The sequence below is a fragment of the Octopus bimaculoides genome, chromosome 7, assembly GCF_046866305.1.
Source record: "Octopus bimaculoides isolate indiv1 chromosome 7, ASM4686630v1, whole genome shotgun sequence".
NCBI classification, from domain to species: Eukaryota; Metazoa; Mollusca; class Cephalopoda; order Octopoda; family Octopodidae; genus Octopus; species Octopus bimaculoides.
In genome coordinates this window covers 38558364-38579321 of record NC_142934.1, presented here as the reverse complement: position 1 = coordinate 38579321, position 20958 = coordinate 38558364, and the positions used below count along the sequence as shown (strand labels likewise).

General features: G+C 34.0%; 1 protein-coding gene across 2 annotated transcripts in view; it reads right to left on the bottom strand.

Annotated features, from left to right (window-relative positions):
- Positions 1-163: 163 nt before the first annotated feature.
- The window catches only part of LOC106876155 (PHD finger protein 24), a 58588-nt gene continuing 37793 nt past the window's right edge, over positions 164-20958 (bottom strand). For both annotated transcript variants that reach the window (XM_014924581.3, XM_089355223.1), the window contains 4 exons: positions 4712-4911; positions 4282-4457; positions 3644-3709; positions 164-557 (listed from right to left, as the gene is read on the bottom strand). In XM_014924581.3, coding sequence (XP_014780067.1) covers positions 440-557; positions 3644-3709; positions 4282-4457; positions 4712-4911 — 560 coding nt within the window. In that variant the 3' untranslated portion in view covers positions 164-439. The remainder of the gene's footprint in view (positions 558-3643; positions 3710-4281; positions 4458-4711; positions 4912-20958) is intronic.

Sequence of the window (20958 nt, the reverse complement as noted above, 5' to 3'; positions counted from 1 at the left end):
CGAAAGTAGAATAGATTTTCTTGAGCATATTGGATGGATTAATTATTGAGATTGATAAGCTTTGAATTAAAGATGAAAAGCAATTGAAAACTGTGCATTGGTGGTGGATGGGATCAAATTTGCAATTAGAGCCATGTATCTTAGCATAAGGAAAGGAAACATGTTCAGTAGATTGAGCATTATTCTTTCTAATTTTTTAAAAAACTTTTGAGACAATTTTATTTTTTCCAGTTTAGTTGGACCAGCAGCATTTGCACAAAACACATTCAGAGTCAAAGAGATTTTGTCTATTTAATCATGCATTGGTGTTCAAGAGACAATTTATGTTATTATATTCTTGTAAGGAGTTTGTCTTAATTCCATTTTTAATTATAGTTCTTGTTTAAATAATTGTGATATTCACAAAATTCAGTTTACATTAAGTCCATTATTATATCTCTCAACAATTGCTTAGTAAGTGAATATATTCATCTGTGTAAATATATCCATATGTATTAGGTCGAGCTGCAATGACTGCAAGAGCATATTGAGACACAAAATCTTGCCATATAATTGTTCTATAAGAAAAAGAAAACACTATGTTTAGTATATATATATATATATATAAATCATATTTAATATATTAAAATTGTGAGAAAGAGTGAAAGACAAATGTAATGGTCAAATTTTCTCCTCAAAAAAATAAAAAACAGTCAGGAAAGTAATGTCAACTAGATACTGACTTCTTAAATTAATCATTACATTCAGTTCCCTGTTTGATTATATTATTTGAATAGGGAATTGCTATGTGGTTGTTGAACTTGCTGGAATTTGCATTGAAGAGTACCTCAAATAACAATCCACCATATTAGGTAAATTATTGGTTAATACATATCTTCAACAATATTCATGGTTATAATCACAATAATCAGTACTAAAAGGTAAAGTAACATCCCAGAACCAGTGCTGAATGTGCCCTTCTTTAAGGTAGCATTATATATTGTTTGTATTATTCAAAGATGACTGTTTTAGACTAAATTTCAGGAGCCAAATTATTACACAGACCTCTTTCTGAGGTGTTGAAATTCAAGGTATACTCTAAAGTACTGTATGAGTAGCAGCCCACCTGACAACCAATGATCTTTTAAATGAATAAAGTAAAAAAAAAAAAAAAAAAAAAAAAAAAAAAATCACGATGAATTATATTGGTAAATGCATAACATTAATTTAATAAAATAAATGATATTGTGGTGTATTTTGTATCACATTAACTATATTAGAGTATTTGCAGTGGTTCTTTGATAATGAGCTAGAGTACTTAATATTTGTGTAAAGTGTACATCAAAGTAGATTGTAATGATGGTGAATTCCATATTCTTATCATAACATTTATATACAGGATAATCTCCATACTATCAAATGCTATTCTGTTGCCGGTGAAAATTTAGGAATGACTTGAGATTTTTTTTTAGCTCCCATAAAAAGGGGTTAATTTTTTTTACATGAAATTGACTTTTATTTGAATATATCCAATCATTATTGAGGCAATATAACACAAACCAGGTATCATACACTTTGTAATGCAAATATCAATAAGATGTGTATAAATCAAACAGTCTATGCAGTTATCACTAACAAAACTACAATGGTTACAGTAGTCACAATGTAAGATAAGTAGCTCTCCTAAACAACTAAACATGGTAAACATACATAGAGAAAGGTAAAATGTAAAATAAATTGTTTCATTTCTTAAGGAAATCAACATCAAAAAGATGAATAAAGGAAAAAAAAAATTAAAGAAACACTGCTGATTCACAAGATATCCAAAAAAAAAAAAAAAAAAAGAAATCAAAGAATATCTATAACAGGATATCACTAAATATCAAAGAATCTGTCAAGAAAAGTGAAAAGTCTTTGAAGAAATTATAAAACATAATTGATTCCTGCATAAATCAATATTATCAAGATGTAAAATCAGAATGTACATCAATGTACTGTCAACAGCCAGAGAAATAAAAGAAATATAAGGTAAGAACAGCAAATGAACTGCTATGGATGACAATGTTCAAAATAACAACCAGAACACCTAAAGGATTCTGGGAAGCAATAACCACAGAAGTAGCTGACATACTACAAAAAATAAATAGTTGGAAAAGAGCAGGAAGGGATAAATATCTGCTTAAGATATTTTGCAGTTTTACACAAAATACTCGCAAATTATTGAAAGATCACTGAGAGAAAATCAATTTAACCCTTAAGACTACAAAACGTTAACCCTTTAGCATTCAGATTATTACCTCTGCCAAGGAAGGAGGTTATGTTTTCATCAGTGTTGGCGTGTCCATCTGTGTACAAAATAACTCAAAAAGTTGTGAACAGTATTTGATGAAACTTGCAGAAAAAGTTGGTAATGACACAAGGAACAGATGATGAAATTTTGGTAGTTATCTAGGAATTTTTATAGATTCTTGAAGGATTTTTTATTTGTTATATCTACTTTAAATGAAGCATTACATTGTTACGTTCTTTGATTATCTCCCTTGAAAACACATCACTTCCACGTAACTTATGGTGGCGTTGCTCTTTCCAAAGTTTATTTTCGTTTCTCTATTAGTAATTTTACTCACATATCTATCTTATGAGCTGCTTGGCAGAGGTCTGTGTTCTCCAAGTGCTTTTCTAGTTCTTTTAAATGTAATGTTTATTTATTCACACTGTTTTGAATCATACATTATCTAATAGCTTTGAGATTTTGATGATGTGATTTTTAATTTTTAGAATGATATTGTAGGGTAGGTAGGTGTGAGATACTTGATCTAGCCAGTTTTAATGTAAAACAGGTAGGATTATTTGGCTGAATGTGGCTGGTGTAAATGCTAAAGGGCTGGACCCTCAACTTTATGAATCCCTCACTACAAACAATGGACCTCCATCATGGAGAAATGTACAGTCTGGTTCAGTCTACTGCTTAGCAACAACACTATAACCTACATAGCAAAATTGTCCCTCTCTTTAATCAACAAACACTTCAATGAATATAACTAGCTTCATAGATTATTCAGCAACAACAATATAAAATAGGGTATACTACGAAACTTTATACAAGGAAAATCTATTTTCTGTAATACAAATAGAACAAACCAAAAGGAGGAAAACTGAAATTGCTAAAGCATAGTACAGTATCACTAACATAAGCAGCAACTGAGTAACTGCATTGTGTCAGATCTCTACAAATAACAGAACAAAAAAATGAAAGCAATAATAATGTTTTCCACATTGGTCTGACAAAAAACGCTCTTTAAAGCAAATACAAAATGTTTGAATCACTATAACTAAGAAAATATCTAACTGTTTCTGATACACATCTAGAAAAACAAATGTGGCTTCTTCTTTTTCTTCTTCTTATTATAGTTAATTGGCAAACTGGCAGAATTCATAGTGTGTTGGACAAAATGCTTAATGGCATTTTTTTTGGTTCTTTACATGTTAAGCTCAAATCTCACATAGGTCAACTTTGTCTTTCATCCTTTTGGTGGGTTGATATAATAAAAGACTTGGCATTGAATAAACCCCTACTACTAAAAATCACTGGCCTTATGCCAAAATTTGAAACCATTCTTCTTTCTTTATTTATTTTTTATACCATAAAGTTTGTGAAACTTACTTGGAATTATCTCCAGGTAGTGATCGTTTGCGAATATATTCTTTGTCTCTTTTTTCATCCAAAGAACTGAAGCAATAAACAAACATTGAATGAATAAATATTTACTCAGTTTCTGAAACAGTTTTCTGTTAAATTATGAAATTTAAACTCTTACAACATTGATATTTGAAATTTAGTATAATTTTCATAATAAATTCTTAAAGGTCTTACTCGTTTCTTTAGTGGATGTAATAATAATGGTTTACAAGGCACTACAATCAATTAAAAGTTGTAATTACAATTGTTATATTACTGACAATTCTTGGTCAAGTTAATCATGTTAAACATCATAAACATATATATTGAAAATGAACCAATGAGAGAGCATTTATCTACATAATCCTTTGACATGCTAGAAATAACATTCAAATCTCTCTCAATTTATATTTTACAGTCACAGAAAAGAAGGACACACAAAATAATTTGGTCCCAGCACTTGGGTGGTAATATTCCACCTTCGACCATAGCTATACTCAATCAGGGATATTCTGGAGGTTAAACTACATATGAAAGAAATAAACAAGTTATATTAAAAGACTCGAAAATGACTATATCTATCTATTGTGTAAGATATATAGAATCTGATATAACTGACTCACCATTTTCTGGATTTACTTTTTGAAACAGAGATTTTCTTCCTTTTAGCTAGCCATTTAATGAATGCACCTTGAACAGCATTCTTTTTGGCAGATCCTTGGCCAAGGCTATCAATACTTCTGAATATGGCACGCACTTCTTCTATTTCTTTTGGTTTTAAAAGACATGTTATCTTATGCTATAAATAAAAATTGCCAAAATGGTCAACCACAGGATTTATGCAAAATCATGTTAGAAAGGTATATATCACAGGGAAAATAATTGCCTAAGCATATAAAAATGAAGACAAGGACAAATTCTCAAATATAAATTGAAAGTTGCTCAGCTACTATTTAAATATCATGAGTAAGAAATTTAAAATGATAAAATTGCTGAGTTCATGATAAAATTTTGAATAATTATAAAATTTACTCAAATATTTTAAGACATTACTTCAGGCCGTTGCTTGAGAATTCTGATGACTTCACTGTTTATGAAATCTTTCCGGGTAATTTCTCCTTTGTCATTCACATCCATATGTTCAAAATGCTGCATTGATTTCTTCATTTCATCAGGTTTCATATCCTCTCCATGAATATTATTGTAAACTCCTCTTCGGAAACGTAAAAAGTTTGCATGTGTAACAAGAGTATCTACAAATGGAGAAATATCAAACAATTTCTTAAACAAAAAGAATGAAGAATAATTTGGCATTTTCAAACTATCCTCAGCTGTTTTGCTTTTAATGAAATATTGTAACAAAAAAATATAGCAGAGTTGACTGACTTAACAAATTGAGATACAATACATAAATGGCAAATGGCTTACTACCCACGAAGGCAACAGTATTTGATTTTCCAAAATAGGCTACATCACTCTGAAATCATTATTAAATATATAAGCAAAAATTACTACCAGCTGAATAGGAGTTAATTTTATTTAAGTAGACCATCCTGTTTATTTTGAAATGATTGCTGAGCCATTATACCAAAACCTCAATGATGAATATAAAAATTAGAATGTTGCAGGAACAAACTGCAAGATGAATTCTTCAAGCCAAGCCAACTGGTGGGAGAGCTAAGTGTAGCTCTGGAATGAAATGTTTGAATAATATCCATAGTCTCAGTTGGCCACCCTTGGGAATCTAACCAGAACTTAGAAAACTTAAATATTTCCTATACTCTTTTACTCGTTTCAGTCACTTGACTGTGGCCATACTGGAGTACTGCCTTTAGTCGAGCAAATCGACCCCAGAACTTATTCTTTGTAAGCCTAGTACTTATTCTATCAGTCACTTTTGCTGAACCACTAAGTTATGAAGACGTAAACACATCAGCATCGGTTGTCAAGTGATGCTGGGGGGACAAACACAGACACACACACACATATGTATACATATATACGACGGGCTTCTTTCAGTTTCCGTCTACCAAATCCACTCACAAGGCTTTGGTCAGCCCGAGGCTATAGTAGAAGACACTTGCCCAAGGTGCCACACAGTGGGACTGAACCCGGAACCATGTGGTTAGTAAGCAAGCTACTTACCACACAGCCACTCCTATGCCTATATTCATATATATTACACATGCTCACGTGCACACCCACACATACACATATGTATGTGTGCAACTTAAAAAAGAAACCTTGAAAGTTTGGTATATTTTTAATTCCATGTTATACATGTATATCTTCACAAAGATATACATGTAGAAAAAAAGTACTTTTGAATCAGTTTGAAGAATTACAGACAGGAGGTTATGTACATATTTTTCTACATGTGTACGCCTTTGTGACTCCTGTCCTGTAATGAAGCATGTGTAACATGGAATTAAAATTACACCAAAGTTTTCCACTTTTGACACGTAAATACTCTGCAAACAGAATTCACTTGAAGTTTCAATCACTATGTATATCCCATCTGAAATAAAATATTGATATAAATACATTTGATTAATGTGAACATGCAAATGTGCTTTATAAGAACACAGCTTGAACTATAACCCCTTCTGCATACTATATATTCATGTGTATATTGTTTGTGTCTATCAATCTATCAATCAATCAAAATTTTGTGTTTGCAGCTGCTCAATAATATAAACATTATCAATACCATATCATGTATGTGTAAATGTTAAATGCTTGTAGCTATGATATTTCATCTGAGGGAGGTGCTTTTAATGCTATATAGTGTTAAAAAAACACAGTATACTGCTAAGCTAGGTAAAATGAAACTGCTCTACAAGTGAATGAGAATGACATAAATCAATATTTCGCAGTATCTTCAGCTCATCAGTACCATATACTGACCTCACTTCTGAAATAAATTCAAACTGCTAGCCAGAAGTACATGCAGATAGCATGAAATCTATCTGCTGATGTGTAAAAGCATAGCAAAGGTATAATAACATTCAAATTTGTTAGAAGCAGCCAGGGTTGCCAATTTATCATATTTTATGCCAGATCTAGCATTTTTTTTATTTCAGTATTTAGCAGAAAATTTTTGAATCTAGCATTTAGCAGGGAAAATAGCAGGTTTAAAATTTTATTTGGCATTTTTCTCTGATCAGGACATTTCCACAATAGTTACCCTTTTTTCTTCTTTTACCTCCTTTCATTAATGTATCTTATAGTCAAATTTTAGTCCTATCAGCTATTGTTAAATTTTTCTTTCACTTTCTTGAAACTTCAAATGAAAGTTTATCAAGTTATGATCTTTTCCAGTCACCCCCACCCACCCCACCGACTTGGATACAGAGTAGTGCTGATGTGGGGAGGGGGAGAAGATAATTCATGTCAGCACCTCATTACACAATAATGTAAATATGTTGCAAAGAATGAAAGCATGGAAATTGGTCCTAACAATGCTTTATTCTGTGGTGATGAGTTTTTATCATGACAGGTTGACTGATTTACTTCCAGTTTGACTGTTTTAAAACAGGCCTGTGTTTTTTCATGCTTGTTTTGGATTATATATCTTGTATAGAAGTATGGGGATGGTGGGGTCTCCCCCTTTATATTTTTACTTACTTTTTTTATTTTTCAAGTACTTTAGTTATATTTGTGGTTTTACCAATAGATATTAAATTTAAGATTGGAAACAAAATATGATGTTTCCAGGTTCATGTCAGAACACAGTTTTAAGATTTCTGCAGATTTTACATTTCCATTTATAAGTTGGCCACCCTGCATCCTGAATCAGTATTTTTCACCTCAAGAATTTGTAAGCAGCAAACATAAGAATTGTTAATAATGAATGAAAGAATTGTTAGCAGCAAACTGATAAGTTGTGTTTTCAATTTTATATTTTTCTTAATCATTCAATTTATTGTCTTGCTTCCCACTACATTATAATGAACAAAGAAAAAACAAAGTTGTACCAGCAAAAATCCTGAAAGTAATGGCTTAAGATGCCAACATTTACTAAGTGGTTGTGTGACCAATCTAAAGCACATTGCAGATATTGGAGATGTAATATGTTGACAAAATATTCTCTTTTAGTAAGTCACTGTGAAGCAAAGAAACATAAGGCATCAACTCCACAGCAAATGATTCCTCTTAGCAATTTTATTAAAACCAAAAATGATAAGACCTTTATGCTTGAAGCAAATTTAGAAATGTTTATTTGTTGCCACTCATCATTTAATAGCTGTGATCACTTAATAGAATTATGTAAGAATTACATGTCTGATAGTGATATCATAACCAAAGTGAAGTTGCATCGTACAAAATGTACAAATATCGTGAGAAATGTTTTAGCTTCATATTTTGATGGAGATTTGATTTCTGATGTAGGAGATAGAAAATTTAGCCTGTTATTAGATGAATCCAATGATATATCGATAAACAAATTGTAAGGAATTGTTATCATATATTATAGTGGCACTCACAAAAAAGTGGTATATATATATCTCAGTATGGTACCTTTAAAAACATGTGATGCAGATGGCATTGTAGATGCCTTAAAAACTGAATTAGTGAAAAAGAAATTAGACATAAAAAATTTACTGGCTACAGGAATTGACAATGCTACAGAGTAATGATAGAAGTCAATAATGGTGTGTATGTCATTCTTTAGAGTTGGCAGTATTCCACACTTGTGCTGAATGTTAACCCATAAATTTAAAATTTTTAGTATCTGAAGCCTATAAATGGTCCTCTCATTCTTCAGCAAGACAAAGTGCCTACAAACAACTTTAGCTTGCTATCAATGATTAAGAGCTTTTGAAGATTGTGAATTCTTGTAGAACTAGGTGGCTGTCAATAGAACCAGAGGTAAATAGAATTTTAAGCCAATGGTTTGAATTGCAAACTCACTTCCAAACTACAACTACAAAAGAAAAATGCTTTACAGTACAAACATTACATGAAATGTTTTGTGATTCTAGGAATGAACTTTACCTTTTATTTTTGCATCCAATTTTAAAACATGTTCAGGAAGTGAATAAACTGTTTGAATCAAACACTGTCGACAAAACAAAATTACTTGAAGATCTTCCAAATTTGATCAAATCTGTTGCTAATATGATAGTATTGCCAACATGTAGAATTGATCCTCTTGATCCGGATGCTTCTATTGAAAAATTTCTGCATCCTAAACCAAATTCAGGCTACAGGTTCGAGAGAAAGATAGCAGAAATGATTATCAAGAAGACTGTAACAGCCACCGAAGAAAATAATATTCGCAAAAGAGCACAACTATTTTTACTCTGCCTTTATAAAGAGCTCAAGCACCATTTGCCAGGAAATATTAATATACTGAGGAATATCAAATGTTTTTCAGTAGAGAATATTATGCAGCATTTCAAAGAGCCAATATTACCTGTCTTAGAAGCAATGCATTTAAATGAAGAAAAAATTGCTTCAATTGAAATTCAGTTTAACAGCATTCATTTAGCTAAATGGACAAATATGTCTAATACTGAGGCATTCTGGCTGGAAGTATTGGAATATAAAGATACTACTGGAGGAAGGATGTTGCAAATTTTATCAATAATCTATTGACATTGCCAAGCTCAAATGCAGAAGCTGAATGGTTGTTCAGTAGTATGGGTGTAATCAAATCAAAATGCATCTTCCTATGCTTTGATCAATACTGTCTATAAAATATGGCCTGAAAAGATATGGCAAATGTTGCAAAAACTTTGATATTCCAAAACACATAATTAGCAAGATTGGGACCTTGAATGTATACAGAAGTCAAGACCTAGGCACTGCAGCTGAAAGTGATCAAATCAGTGAATTTCAAGAAATTATTTCTTAATGCTGAATATAATTAAAGAAAGTGAATTAAAATGTAAATAAAAATTACACTTTTTGATATAATTAGTCTTTAGCTTTTTTGGTCATATTTGGCATTTTTTAGCATTTTTTTTTTTGTATTTTTTCTACTGAAATTTAGCATAAAATTCTGATTTTAAGTTGGCAACACTGGAAGCAGCTCAAAAATGTAAACATTATCAATATTACATACTTAATATGTGACCTGTTAGATGCTTGTAGCTGTGTATTTCATTTAAGGGAGGCTCTTTTAAAGATGTATAGGAAAAGAACACAGCATACTTCAAGAATAGGCAAAAAGAAATCACTCCAGAAGTAAATGAGAATGACTATGTCAATATTTCACAGTATTTTCTCCTCATTAGTGCCATGCACTCACCTCAGCATAAAATCTACATGAAAAGGTTTGAAACATTTTAGTTGCAATCAGATGTCATCTCCTTAATTGCAAAAGATACTGTGTACTGTTTACATGCGAGGTGGTATCAAAATGTTCCCGGACTAATTCTGTAGTGCACCAACAGATGACAGCACACTGTTGCATACACAGTGAGAGCTAGCAGTGACATTCATGAGGCAGTATGCTGAGTGACATTGCTATGTTTACTTCACAAGTTGTGAAATTTCTGTTTTTGTGATCATGTGTATGCTATAGTCTGCAATTTTGTCATGGAACAGCAAACCAACATGAAATTTTGTGTTAAACTTAGAAAGTCTGCTACAGAGACATTGCGCATGCTTCAGCAAGCTTACAGCAACAAGGCAATGGGTTGTATGCAATGTTTCGAGTGTTATGGGCACTTCAAATGTAGAAAACCATGAGTGATCTGGAAGACCAGCCACAAGTATAACCCCCAAAATTATGGAGAAAATTCATCAGCTTGTGCATGAGAATCTTCAGAGGACAATCAACAACATTGTTGATGTTGTTGGTCTATCATGAGTCCGTGCAGGCAATCCTTATGTCAGGATTGAACATGTGATATGTCTCTGCCAAGTTTGTTCCCCACCTGCTAACTACTGAGCAGAAAGAACATCACATTGAAGTCTGTGAAGATCTCCATCAGAATGCCACTAATGACCCATCCTTCATGTCAAGGATCGTCACCAGTGATGAGAGTTGGGTCTATGGGTATAACCCTGAGACAAAGCAGCAGTCGTTACAATGGAAGAACCCTTCATCTCCATGACCAAAGAAGCCATGACAGAGATGCAGCTCAATCAAGAGCATACTTGTTATTTTTTTCGACATCCAAGGTATTGTACATTGAGAATCCATCCCCCGGGACCAGACTGTCAATTGAGAGATCTACTGCAATGTTTTGAAACATTTGAGGAAGGACATTCAGCGAAAGCAACTGAATCTGTGGAGCATGAAGAATTGGATTCTTCACAACAATAATGCACCCTGTCAAGGAGCTCTCCTTTCTCACCAAAAACAACATGGTATTGCTTCCACACCCAACCTATTCATCAGATTTAGTACCTACAGACTTCTATCTCTTCTCCAAGATGAAAATGCTGCTCAAAGGTCACCATTTTAATACCAGCCAGAGTGGTTCACAGAAAGTCCTTGACTCACAGAAAACTACTTCCAGACCAGATTCCAAAAGTAGCAGGAACAGTGGGATTGGTGTATTGCTGGGCAAGGTGACAAGTTATTTTTTATTAAACATAACTAGTCCAGGAACTTTTTGATACCACCTTGTACACTGCATATTCTAGACAGCATCATAGTAAAAAGTGAGAGACTTTTTGACAGGCAAATCAGCACCCAGCAACAATAAACAACCACTACTCACTGTTGAGCTTTGTTCTCTTCTTCTAATCTTGTTAGCTCTATTCCAACTCAATTTAAACCCCCCTCACTTCCATGTGGAAGGAAGATGGGCCTTCTGAAGTCTTTTGAAAATTCAAAAAAAAAAAGCAGTGTAGAAAAGCTATAGGACGAATAAAACTTCATTATTTTCCATTTTCTCATATAAGCAAAATGTAGAGAAAAGTATTTATTTCTACATTCAGAAAGATTACTTGACAATGTTTTAAATAAATGATCAGTGTTATATCTATGTACATATTTAACACACACACACACACATATAGATAGATAGATATATAATATTATATTTGCATGTACTAGCATTGTGAGAAAACAAAGTGAAACTTCCATGATGTAATGTGGATTGAGAGGAATAGAAACATCAAACCTAAATTTTGTTGTACATTTGTCAAGTGAGTAATTGCATTGCCTAAAATATGGTGTTACTAAGAACAAACATTTTACTTGTTTGTGTCATGTTTCTAGTGAGGAAATATCATACAAAAATCCTGTGAAGAGGTTTGCCAATTTTCAACTTTTAGAAATTTAAAAGCAAGCCAAGGGATGGACTTTGTGGTTTTTGTTGCTTCCTAGCAATAAAGCTAGCTAACTTGAAGGGTCCCATTTGTTATTGTATTCTACTTTAGTTTGAAGTGCTATAAACTAAGGATTGTCAATTTTTCAAATAGAGCATTCTTTACTAAAGAGTATTCCGGATGTTGATATAAATGATCATTTAACTTTGTTCTGAGTGTATTCTTATGAAAATAAAACAACTTGAAGTGTTTATTTATATCTCTTTATATTCTTTACAGTTCTAATATTTCCATTAACCTCTCTGAGGGTGATAAAAAAGAGTAGAGATCATGTAGTAAAATCAATTCAAAAGATTATATCTCTCTCCTACAGTTTGTGGCAATGTCAAAATGATTATTAAATGCTCTTCAATACAAAAATTTCAACATGTTCTTAACTGTTTGGAGTATTTGTAGGTTAGAATTTATTATATTCTCACAGTATTGAATGTTTACTAATTTTTAGAATGCAAAGACTTTTACAACTATTCAAGGTGGTGTTGTGTTATAGTGTGTATGTGGGTGACTCACTTCAAATGATTAAAAGAGTTTGAGAGAAAATTGTGGAATAATTGAAACCTTCTTATTCACAATAACAGACCAAGTGGAGATAAAGGCATGGTATAAAAGGGAACTGAAACAGGGCAAGAGATTGGTTCTTATTCTTGGTATCATTCACTATATAACTAATTATCATTGTAATTTATCAGCTCTTATTTTATAAAGGCAAATATTTTAGCCTTAAATTTCATGTAAATCTCAATTTATTTAGATAGTTAGAACATTCATAGGTTGAATAAATAGTTACTTGAGTCGTGCTTCATTATTTCTAATGTCCATGATCAAAACATTTCACACCTCTAGCTGGTGGCACTGTCCAGTAAATAAATTACTAGTTATATTGTCAGTCTTCTGGATACATTCAAACTTTCTTACAAAGTGATCCTTTTGATAGACAGCAGCATTATTGTGCTCTCTACAATACTTTTGCCTGATAAGATGATACCACAGTTTGGTTAATATATACTGGCATATATTAATGATATAGAATTCCCTTCCTGACCAAGTTTTTCTTGCAGCCATCAACTTTCAGCAATCCAAGTTGGATATTAAATAAGTTAATCTGTCCAATCTCAGAGGTCCCACAAAATCCATTATTAGTGTTTTCTCCTCAAGAGTACACCATTATAAGGTAATTCAGACATAAATGACATTTTACTTTGCCAAGTATCATCTGCTTCATTTTCTTCTTTCTTTCTGCAGTTTTCTACTGCACAGTGTAGTCTTTCAGTTGTAATTCAAAATGTGTATCTAGAAGCCATGATTCATGTTTTAATGATAGTTTTATCTTCTAATGTAATGAATACATATCAATATATAACCAGCAGTAAGACGGTGAGCTGGCAGAATTGTTAAGACACTGGGCAAAATGCTTAACAGCATTTTGTCTGTCCTTCTATTCTGAGTTCAAATTCTGCTGAAATCAACTTTGCCTTTCATCCTCCCAGGGTCGATAAAATAAGTACCTGTTGAGCCCTGGAGTAAATGTAACCAACTAAATCCCTCCCTCAAAATTGCTTGTTTTGAGTCAAAATTTGAAACCAATATATAACCAGCAGATATGCAGCTTGTTTGCCTCCTCTACTCTTATTTAAACAAGACACTGTAGCTGTAATAAAAGCTGCACAAATTATTTTCATGGTTGTTTTATTTTGATTTTATTTCAGATGGTGGCTAAGTAATAACAATGTGACATTTGAAATTGACCAACTTTTGAAAACATATCAGCACTAAAATAGGTGCTGATTATTTCAATGTACAAGTACACCCTATATTAATGTGCTTATATTTTAGTGGAGTAACCTCTTCCCTTCTAGACACACACACACACACACACACACACACACACAAAACCCATCCATCTGATAGACAAGTCTTCACTACCCAACAAAATGCAGTCACCCGCTACCACAATAGTCTTTGTTATTTCACAGAACTTGAAAGTGTGTAATATCACAACTAAAAGCTATACTTCTCCAACTTTTTCCTTTTTTTCATCCTTTTCAATGTTTCACCCTACCCCAATTTTAGTACTAAACATTTTTGTTCAATCCTTTTACCCAGATCATCTAAAACTCATTATTTATTTACTTCTAAATCTTCTCTAGATATCAACTAGCCAATTTTTATCTAGTATATCTAATTTGTATAGCACAGAAGTATGAGTAAAAATTGTCAACCTTTTTCTAGTGGAGGAATTTAAAAAGGGTTTATTAATTTCTTTGGAGGCAGAAGTTATAATTACACTCTGTTTATCAGTGCATGGCACTTGGTCTAAATATCTATTCAAATTCTTCACATATTACTCATTCAAAGATATCTATGTAATGAACTGTAAATATATATATATCAGGCGATAACAGAGGAATTCAAGACAGGATGCCCCTGGGAGCTCCTCTATGCTGATGACCTTACACTAATTGCTGAGTCACTATCAGAATTAGAGGAGAAGTTTCAGGTGTGGAAGCAAGGACTAGAATCGAAGGGCCTTAGAGTCAACCTACCTAAAACCAAATTCCTAATAAGTAGGAAGGTAGACAAAACACAAACCCCTTCAGGTAGATGGCCCTGCTCGATCTGTAAAAAAGATGTAGGTAAAAACTCTAAGATGTACCCAGTGCAAGCTATGGACACATAAGAGGTGCAGCAATATCAAAGGAAGGTTAACTAGGAAGTTAGTTTTTGTATGTGGCAGATGTTCAGGAGCAATAAACACTGAAAATGTGCAGAAAACAACTTCTGCCACATTCCAGGGAGAAAAACTAGATGTAGTTGATAGCTTCCGCTATCTGGGTGACCAAGTTAGTAGTGGGGGAGGGTGCGCTGAAAGTGTAGCTGCCAGAAAAAGAATAACCTGGGCAAAGTTGTTCTTACCTCTGCTGGTGACAAAGGGCCTCTCACTCAGAGTAAAAGGCAGACTGTATGATGCATGTGTACGAATAGCTATGCTACATGGCAGTGATTTTAGCAATAGGTGAAGTGTCTTGACTGTATGTGTACTGTTGTTTAATTCAAATATTGACATGATCTTGTTGCCAAAATGAATTTGTATTCATGAAGACAGTATCCAAAAATTTTCCTTTTCTCATTCAGGAAAGTGCCTGGATCATTTTTCAGACTTTGAATCTCCTACTTTCATTATGATATGACCTAGATCATTCCAGTAACTTCCAGCAGATGTTTTACACTATTGTGTTTTCTCTTAATCACCATATCATAGCTGGATAAAGTTGTGACATTACTCCTTTTCTAGATCCTGAAAGAGGATCTGTGATTGTTCAGTCTAGACTTTGCCAACATATTTCTGCATGTGCATAATTCTGTTGGTATTGGTTGACACTACTTCTGCTTTGTAGACCAAAGCTTATGGATTGCATAGATTGTTCACTGGACCCTTACCGGAAGCCCTACATGAGCATCCTGCCTCTTTCTAGGGTTGAGAGGTATTAACTATTTTTTTAAATGTTAGTTATGCATCTGAATTAGATGACTGAGCTATATCTTTTGAACATTTTCCAACATCTATGGTTATGCATAAAATGTTTATACACAAATCTAAGGAATCCTTACCCATGCAGGTTTTCACATAACATGAGAATACTGGAGTAAACCAGATGACTTTGTAGTAGCATTTCCTCTTATGGTTGCTTGGGCTGAGCATGTGAGTAATTCAGTCTTTAAACCCACTAACTGCCAAAGTCTCATCATCATTGGTTTTTATTGTATTAAAGGTTAGATGCATGTGCACGTGTGTGTGCATGTGTGCGCACACATGTGTTCTTGTCTTTACATCATATGATAGTTGTAAACTAGCATCGCAAGTAGGATCTTCATTTCCAAACTTTTGTGGAGACGACATTTCTGGCCATGAAGAAATATTACTTTGCTTGAAAACAGGTGAGGGTTGGTGACAGGAAGGACATCCATTTGATCCATACATGTATGTGGAAGTGGACATAAAACATTGTGTGCGTGTATATTTGTGTATGTATACATACATGTATACACATATCCATACACACTACATTAGTGCTCTGAGGTCAAATGCTGCTGAGACCATGTTTGCTTTTATCTTTCCAGTGTTGACAAATAAAGTACCAGCCCAGTATTGTTGCTGATTCTACTCATTCTCTCTGCTATGAAGAATGTAATGGGCTCCACTAGGTTTAAATGCACAAGACATGTTATATGTTATAGATGTGGCCCAACAACTGCATCTTAAATTGAAAATTCAAACCAAGGTATAGATACATATAAACAAATGCATAAGTAAATGTAAATGGACTTCAGTTAGTTTTAATGATTAGTGTTCAGTTGTTAGGTCAACTGACCTGTTGCTTAAGTATTGTGTGAGTATTCCACAAACATGTGTAATCTGCAACAGAATCAACATGACACAGTTTATGACAAGGAAGGAAAGCAAGAGTCAGAAAGGGAGGGGAGAAAAGGAGGAGGACCACCACCACCACCACCACCATCATCATCATCCTTTAATGTCCATTTTCCATGCTGGCATAAGTTGGACTATATGTAGATTCAATGTGACAGGCTTCTGTTCATCCAATTTCTCTCAGAAGACTTGGGGCAATTGAGGTGAATGTTGACCCAAGATGCAACACAATGTAATTGAGTCTGGAAAACTGTGATTGCAAAGCAAATTTCTTAGGTATTGAACCATTCTGCATTAACTAAATTTTTTTTTAACATACTTATGCATACATATAGATATGTGATATTTGGTAAATTTATTGTCAGTAAATTTACTGTTCTGTCTGTGTATGTAAAAGATTACAACGGTCATATTTTTCAACCGATTTTCTCCAAACTGGGAACATACATTACTTATGTTCCAGGGATCGTTTTACACTCTTAAAATTTTTCACATAATGAGTAACGGGGCTCCCTGGGGGAAGAAAACATCCATTCCTGGGTTACGTGGAGAAGGGAGGTAACTCTTTGCAATTTAACTTTCAGAAATTGATTGTCTGCCTAACATCCATCGGTCATAAAAAAATTTTAAATATTGCTTTTTACATTAGAGTCACGCCTGCTGGGTTCGGCTACTCTACATTGATAAGAGGCAACTATCCCAAAACTAGTCTGTAGATGCCAGACCTCCCCGGTTCAAAAGTTATAATGTACACAGGTTCATGTGTCACATAGCTAGCTAGAAGGCGATGGCCTCTTGGAGCTAATCAACATACATACATACATACATATATATATATACATATATACAAACGTATATGTACATGTTAGCCGACATACCCGGTAATTACTAGGAAAGCGGCGATTATTCCTTGGTTCTGTCCTCATAATTGTTTTGCTAATCCAATAACAACAATACAAAGTATGTAGCCCTTAAAACGGTGTTTGTGCATTTACAGAGAATACCGAACTGTCTTACACAGGATCTTGGTTTTAGGAATTCCCGATAAGTTATGAATACCCAAATTGTGAAATCAGTTATGAAATAACATGAAATTAGTTACCCGATAGTAAGAATTCAAATAAAGTAGTCCCGAAAAGGAGTTTAATGAGTTCCCAGAGTATATAGAACATAGGAGGAAATACTAACAAGGTGTATATACAAAAATTGTGAAGCATGTTACGTAATAACAGGCTAATCAGATATGAGATAAAAACAATTCAAAGTAAATAACTCTGAAAATGGCTTTTGAGCATTCTCAGAGAATATCACCCTCAGCAGTGTTGGTATATTCGTGAATAAGTCACTAACCGAAATAAGTGGATCTATTGTTTAGGACGATATTTACTTGTTTAAGGGTTGTACTGGATAAATTGCAAAAATAACTCTAACAGTTCAAATACTAAGAAATAAGCATACTCAAGTTGATTTATACCAAATGATTTAGGAAAATGATTGGGTGATTTCCCTTGATGTTAAAATCAAGGCGAATGGGTTATTTACCTTGGCTGTTAAAATGAAATATATTAGATATATATAAGGATCCCTTCCATGGGCCCTATTATTGTTTTTTTTTCAACAATCTTAGTATGCCATGAGGTTTCCAGACATGAGTTCCACTCATGTGTCAAGTTTCATCAAAATCGATAAAACGATGTAGGAGGAGTTAGCTAACAACTCCACAAAGACACCCACAGACAGAATTTTCCACATATGTGGTAGATATACAAACCTATATATATATATATATATGGTGGTTGTCTACTCCTTACACAAAGTTTGACCACCTCCTGTACCTTCATGGCGTCTGATGTGGCTTTTTAAACCAGACAATGTTCTGAAAAAACACCCACACAAATAGCACCTCTGATTTGAACTACCAATACCTGCAGGTAAGTTCTGCTCATTGTGGATCTTAACATGTCTTTTAAGACCTCCATTGGATTTGCAAGCCTTCTGACATACACCACATTCAAATATGTGCACAGACATATAATCAGAATAGTTGGTTGAAGTTTGTTTTCCAGGGGTTTGCAGGTGAGATTTGAGGCCAGGCATGGTCTGTCACAGACTGTGCACACAAAAAGGTCCTTATCATTCACCTTCTCGATCTTTACATTCTTCCTTAAATATCTTTTGAGTCTTGCTTGCGTTATCCTGGCCTCTTCAAACGCTTTCATTCCATTCTACACTTTTGTTCGCCATCCAACTTGATCTGAAGCGAGGGTTTCTATATCTTCTGGAACCATTCCAAGTGACTTCATAGTAGTCCTTATGCCATCCTTAAACCTTTTTTTAGGTTTATGCAGATAGCGTTTCCCCTCAGCAAGCTCACCATAAAACAGCTGTTTCAGCATGCGTTCATCTGCCATTCAAACAATATGGCCACACCATCTCAATTGGTTCCTCAAAATCATAGCTTTAATTGAGGGGCTGCCTGCAGATGCAAGGATATGTGTTTGGAGTAAAAGAATTCCATTTAATTTTTAAAATATGATGAAGGCATTTTTTGGTGGAATTGTTCTAACAGTTTAAAATGCCTTTCATAACAAGTCCAAGTTTCACAGGAATACAATAGGGATGGTCAGACAAATGATTTGTAAAGAGCCAACTTTGTATTGTTATTTATATGTCGCTGGCATCAAATGTGCAACTCCAAGCCACCAAATGCTTTTGCTGCCCTTTGAATTTGCAGGTGTATTTCCATCATCTTGAACAGAGCCTCCCAGGTAGACAAATGAATTGACAACCTCAAGTAACTTTCCCTTAACAAAAATTTTAGGTGGGTTACAAACAGCACCATACACAGGTTGATACATTACAACTGTTTTTTTTCAGATTGATGATCAGGCCAAAATCATCACAAGCTGTGTCAAATGCAGATACAAGGGATTGCAGACTCGTTTCAGAATGACTGACAAGATCGCAATCGTCAGCATACAAAAGTTCCCTAATAAGTGAAGTAAAAACCTTCGTTTTAAACTTCAGTCAGGTCAAATTAAAAACATTCCCCGTTGTTCGATATTTTATGTAGATACCCTCCTCAGAATTTTAAAAGGAATGTGACACCACTACAGCAAAGTATATTGCAAAGAGGGTGGGTGCATCAAGGTCTCCCTGCTTTACTCCATTTTCCACAGCAAAAGATTCAGAAAGCCTACCACCAAAATTAACCCTAGCTCTCATATCCTAATGCAAAGCCCAGACCATGTTTATAAACTTTTCTGGGCAACCTATTTTCCCAAGAATTAGCCACAGAGCACGTCGATTAACTGTATCGAATGCTTTGCTCAAATCAACAAAGCAATGGTACAGAGCAAGATTCTGTTCAATGCACTTCTCTTGTAATTGTCTGACAGTAAAGATACAATCAACTGTGCCCCTGGAGGAACGAAAACCACACTGAGACTCAGACACTATATTTGGAACTATAAAGGTATTTAAACGTTCTAACAAAATGCAGGCAAGTACCTTTCCAACCACAGACAAAAGGGAAATCCCACGAAAATTACCACACAGATCCTTTGGCCCCGATTTATACAAGGAGACAAGAATGGCATCAATCCAGTCTTGAGGCACTTTCTCACTTCTCCAACAGTGACAAATTAAAATATGTAAGAGTTCAAACATTTTGTCACCCCCATATTTCAAGACATCTGCGCAGATTCCATCAGATCCTGGAGACTTGTTATTCAGCTTATTCACAGCCAAATAAATGTCATTTAGAGTTGGTTCAAACGCCATCTCTTCTATAACTGGAAGTTGTTCAATTTTTTTTATTGTCCTCATGTTAACGGATGATGGTCTATTCAAAAGTGCAGAAAAATGTTCTACCTAACGCTTACGAATAGAAGCAGTGTCAGTCAGAAGAAAACATCCATCTTCTGTTCTCACTGGAGCTATTGAGGAAGATTTTGGACCATATAGCTCCCTAACATAAGAATACAAACCCCTGGCATCATTTCTATCAGCTGCTTCTTGTGCCCCTTTTGCCCTATCATTCCACCATTCCTGTTTAATTTTCCTTAGAGCAGTTTGCACTCTCCTTTTCAGCTTTCTGTAAGTTTCGTTTGAGTTGTGATTCAATGACTGAGACAGCAGTGTATTGCCTAAGTTTTGTTTTTCTAAAAGTAGATCATGAATTTCTGCTGATATATCTGAGAACCAGAAAAACTCAACAGAAACCTAAATCTAAAGGTGAATTATTTCGATTGTTACGTGAAAAGTGGGCAGAAATTTCACAAGAGACAACCACAAAGCTCATCAGTTCAATACCAAAAAGAGCTTCTGAATTAAAAACTGCAAAGTGAATGTTAACTAAATACTAAAGTATGTAGTCCTACCTATCAATTGTTTGCTTTGTGCATTAAATTGAAGATTTTGAAAATTAAAAGTGTCTATTTACTTCCTGCATGTGTGTGTGTGTGTGTGTGTGTGTGTATACACACACACACATATATATATACCTTCTCTCAGGTATGTCACTGTACGGCCTGAGGCATGCAGAATCTCTGCCTAACGTCACTAGCTTGCTCTTTAT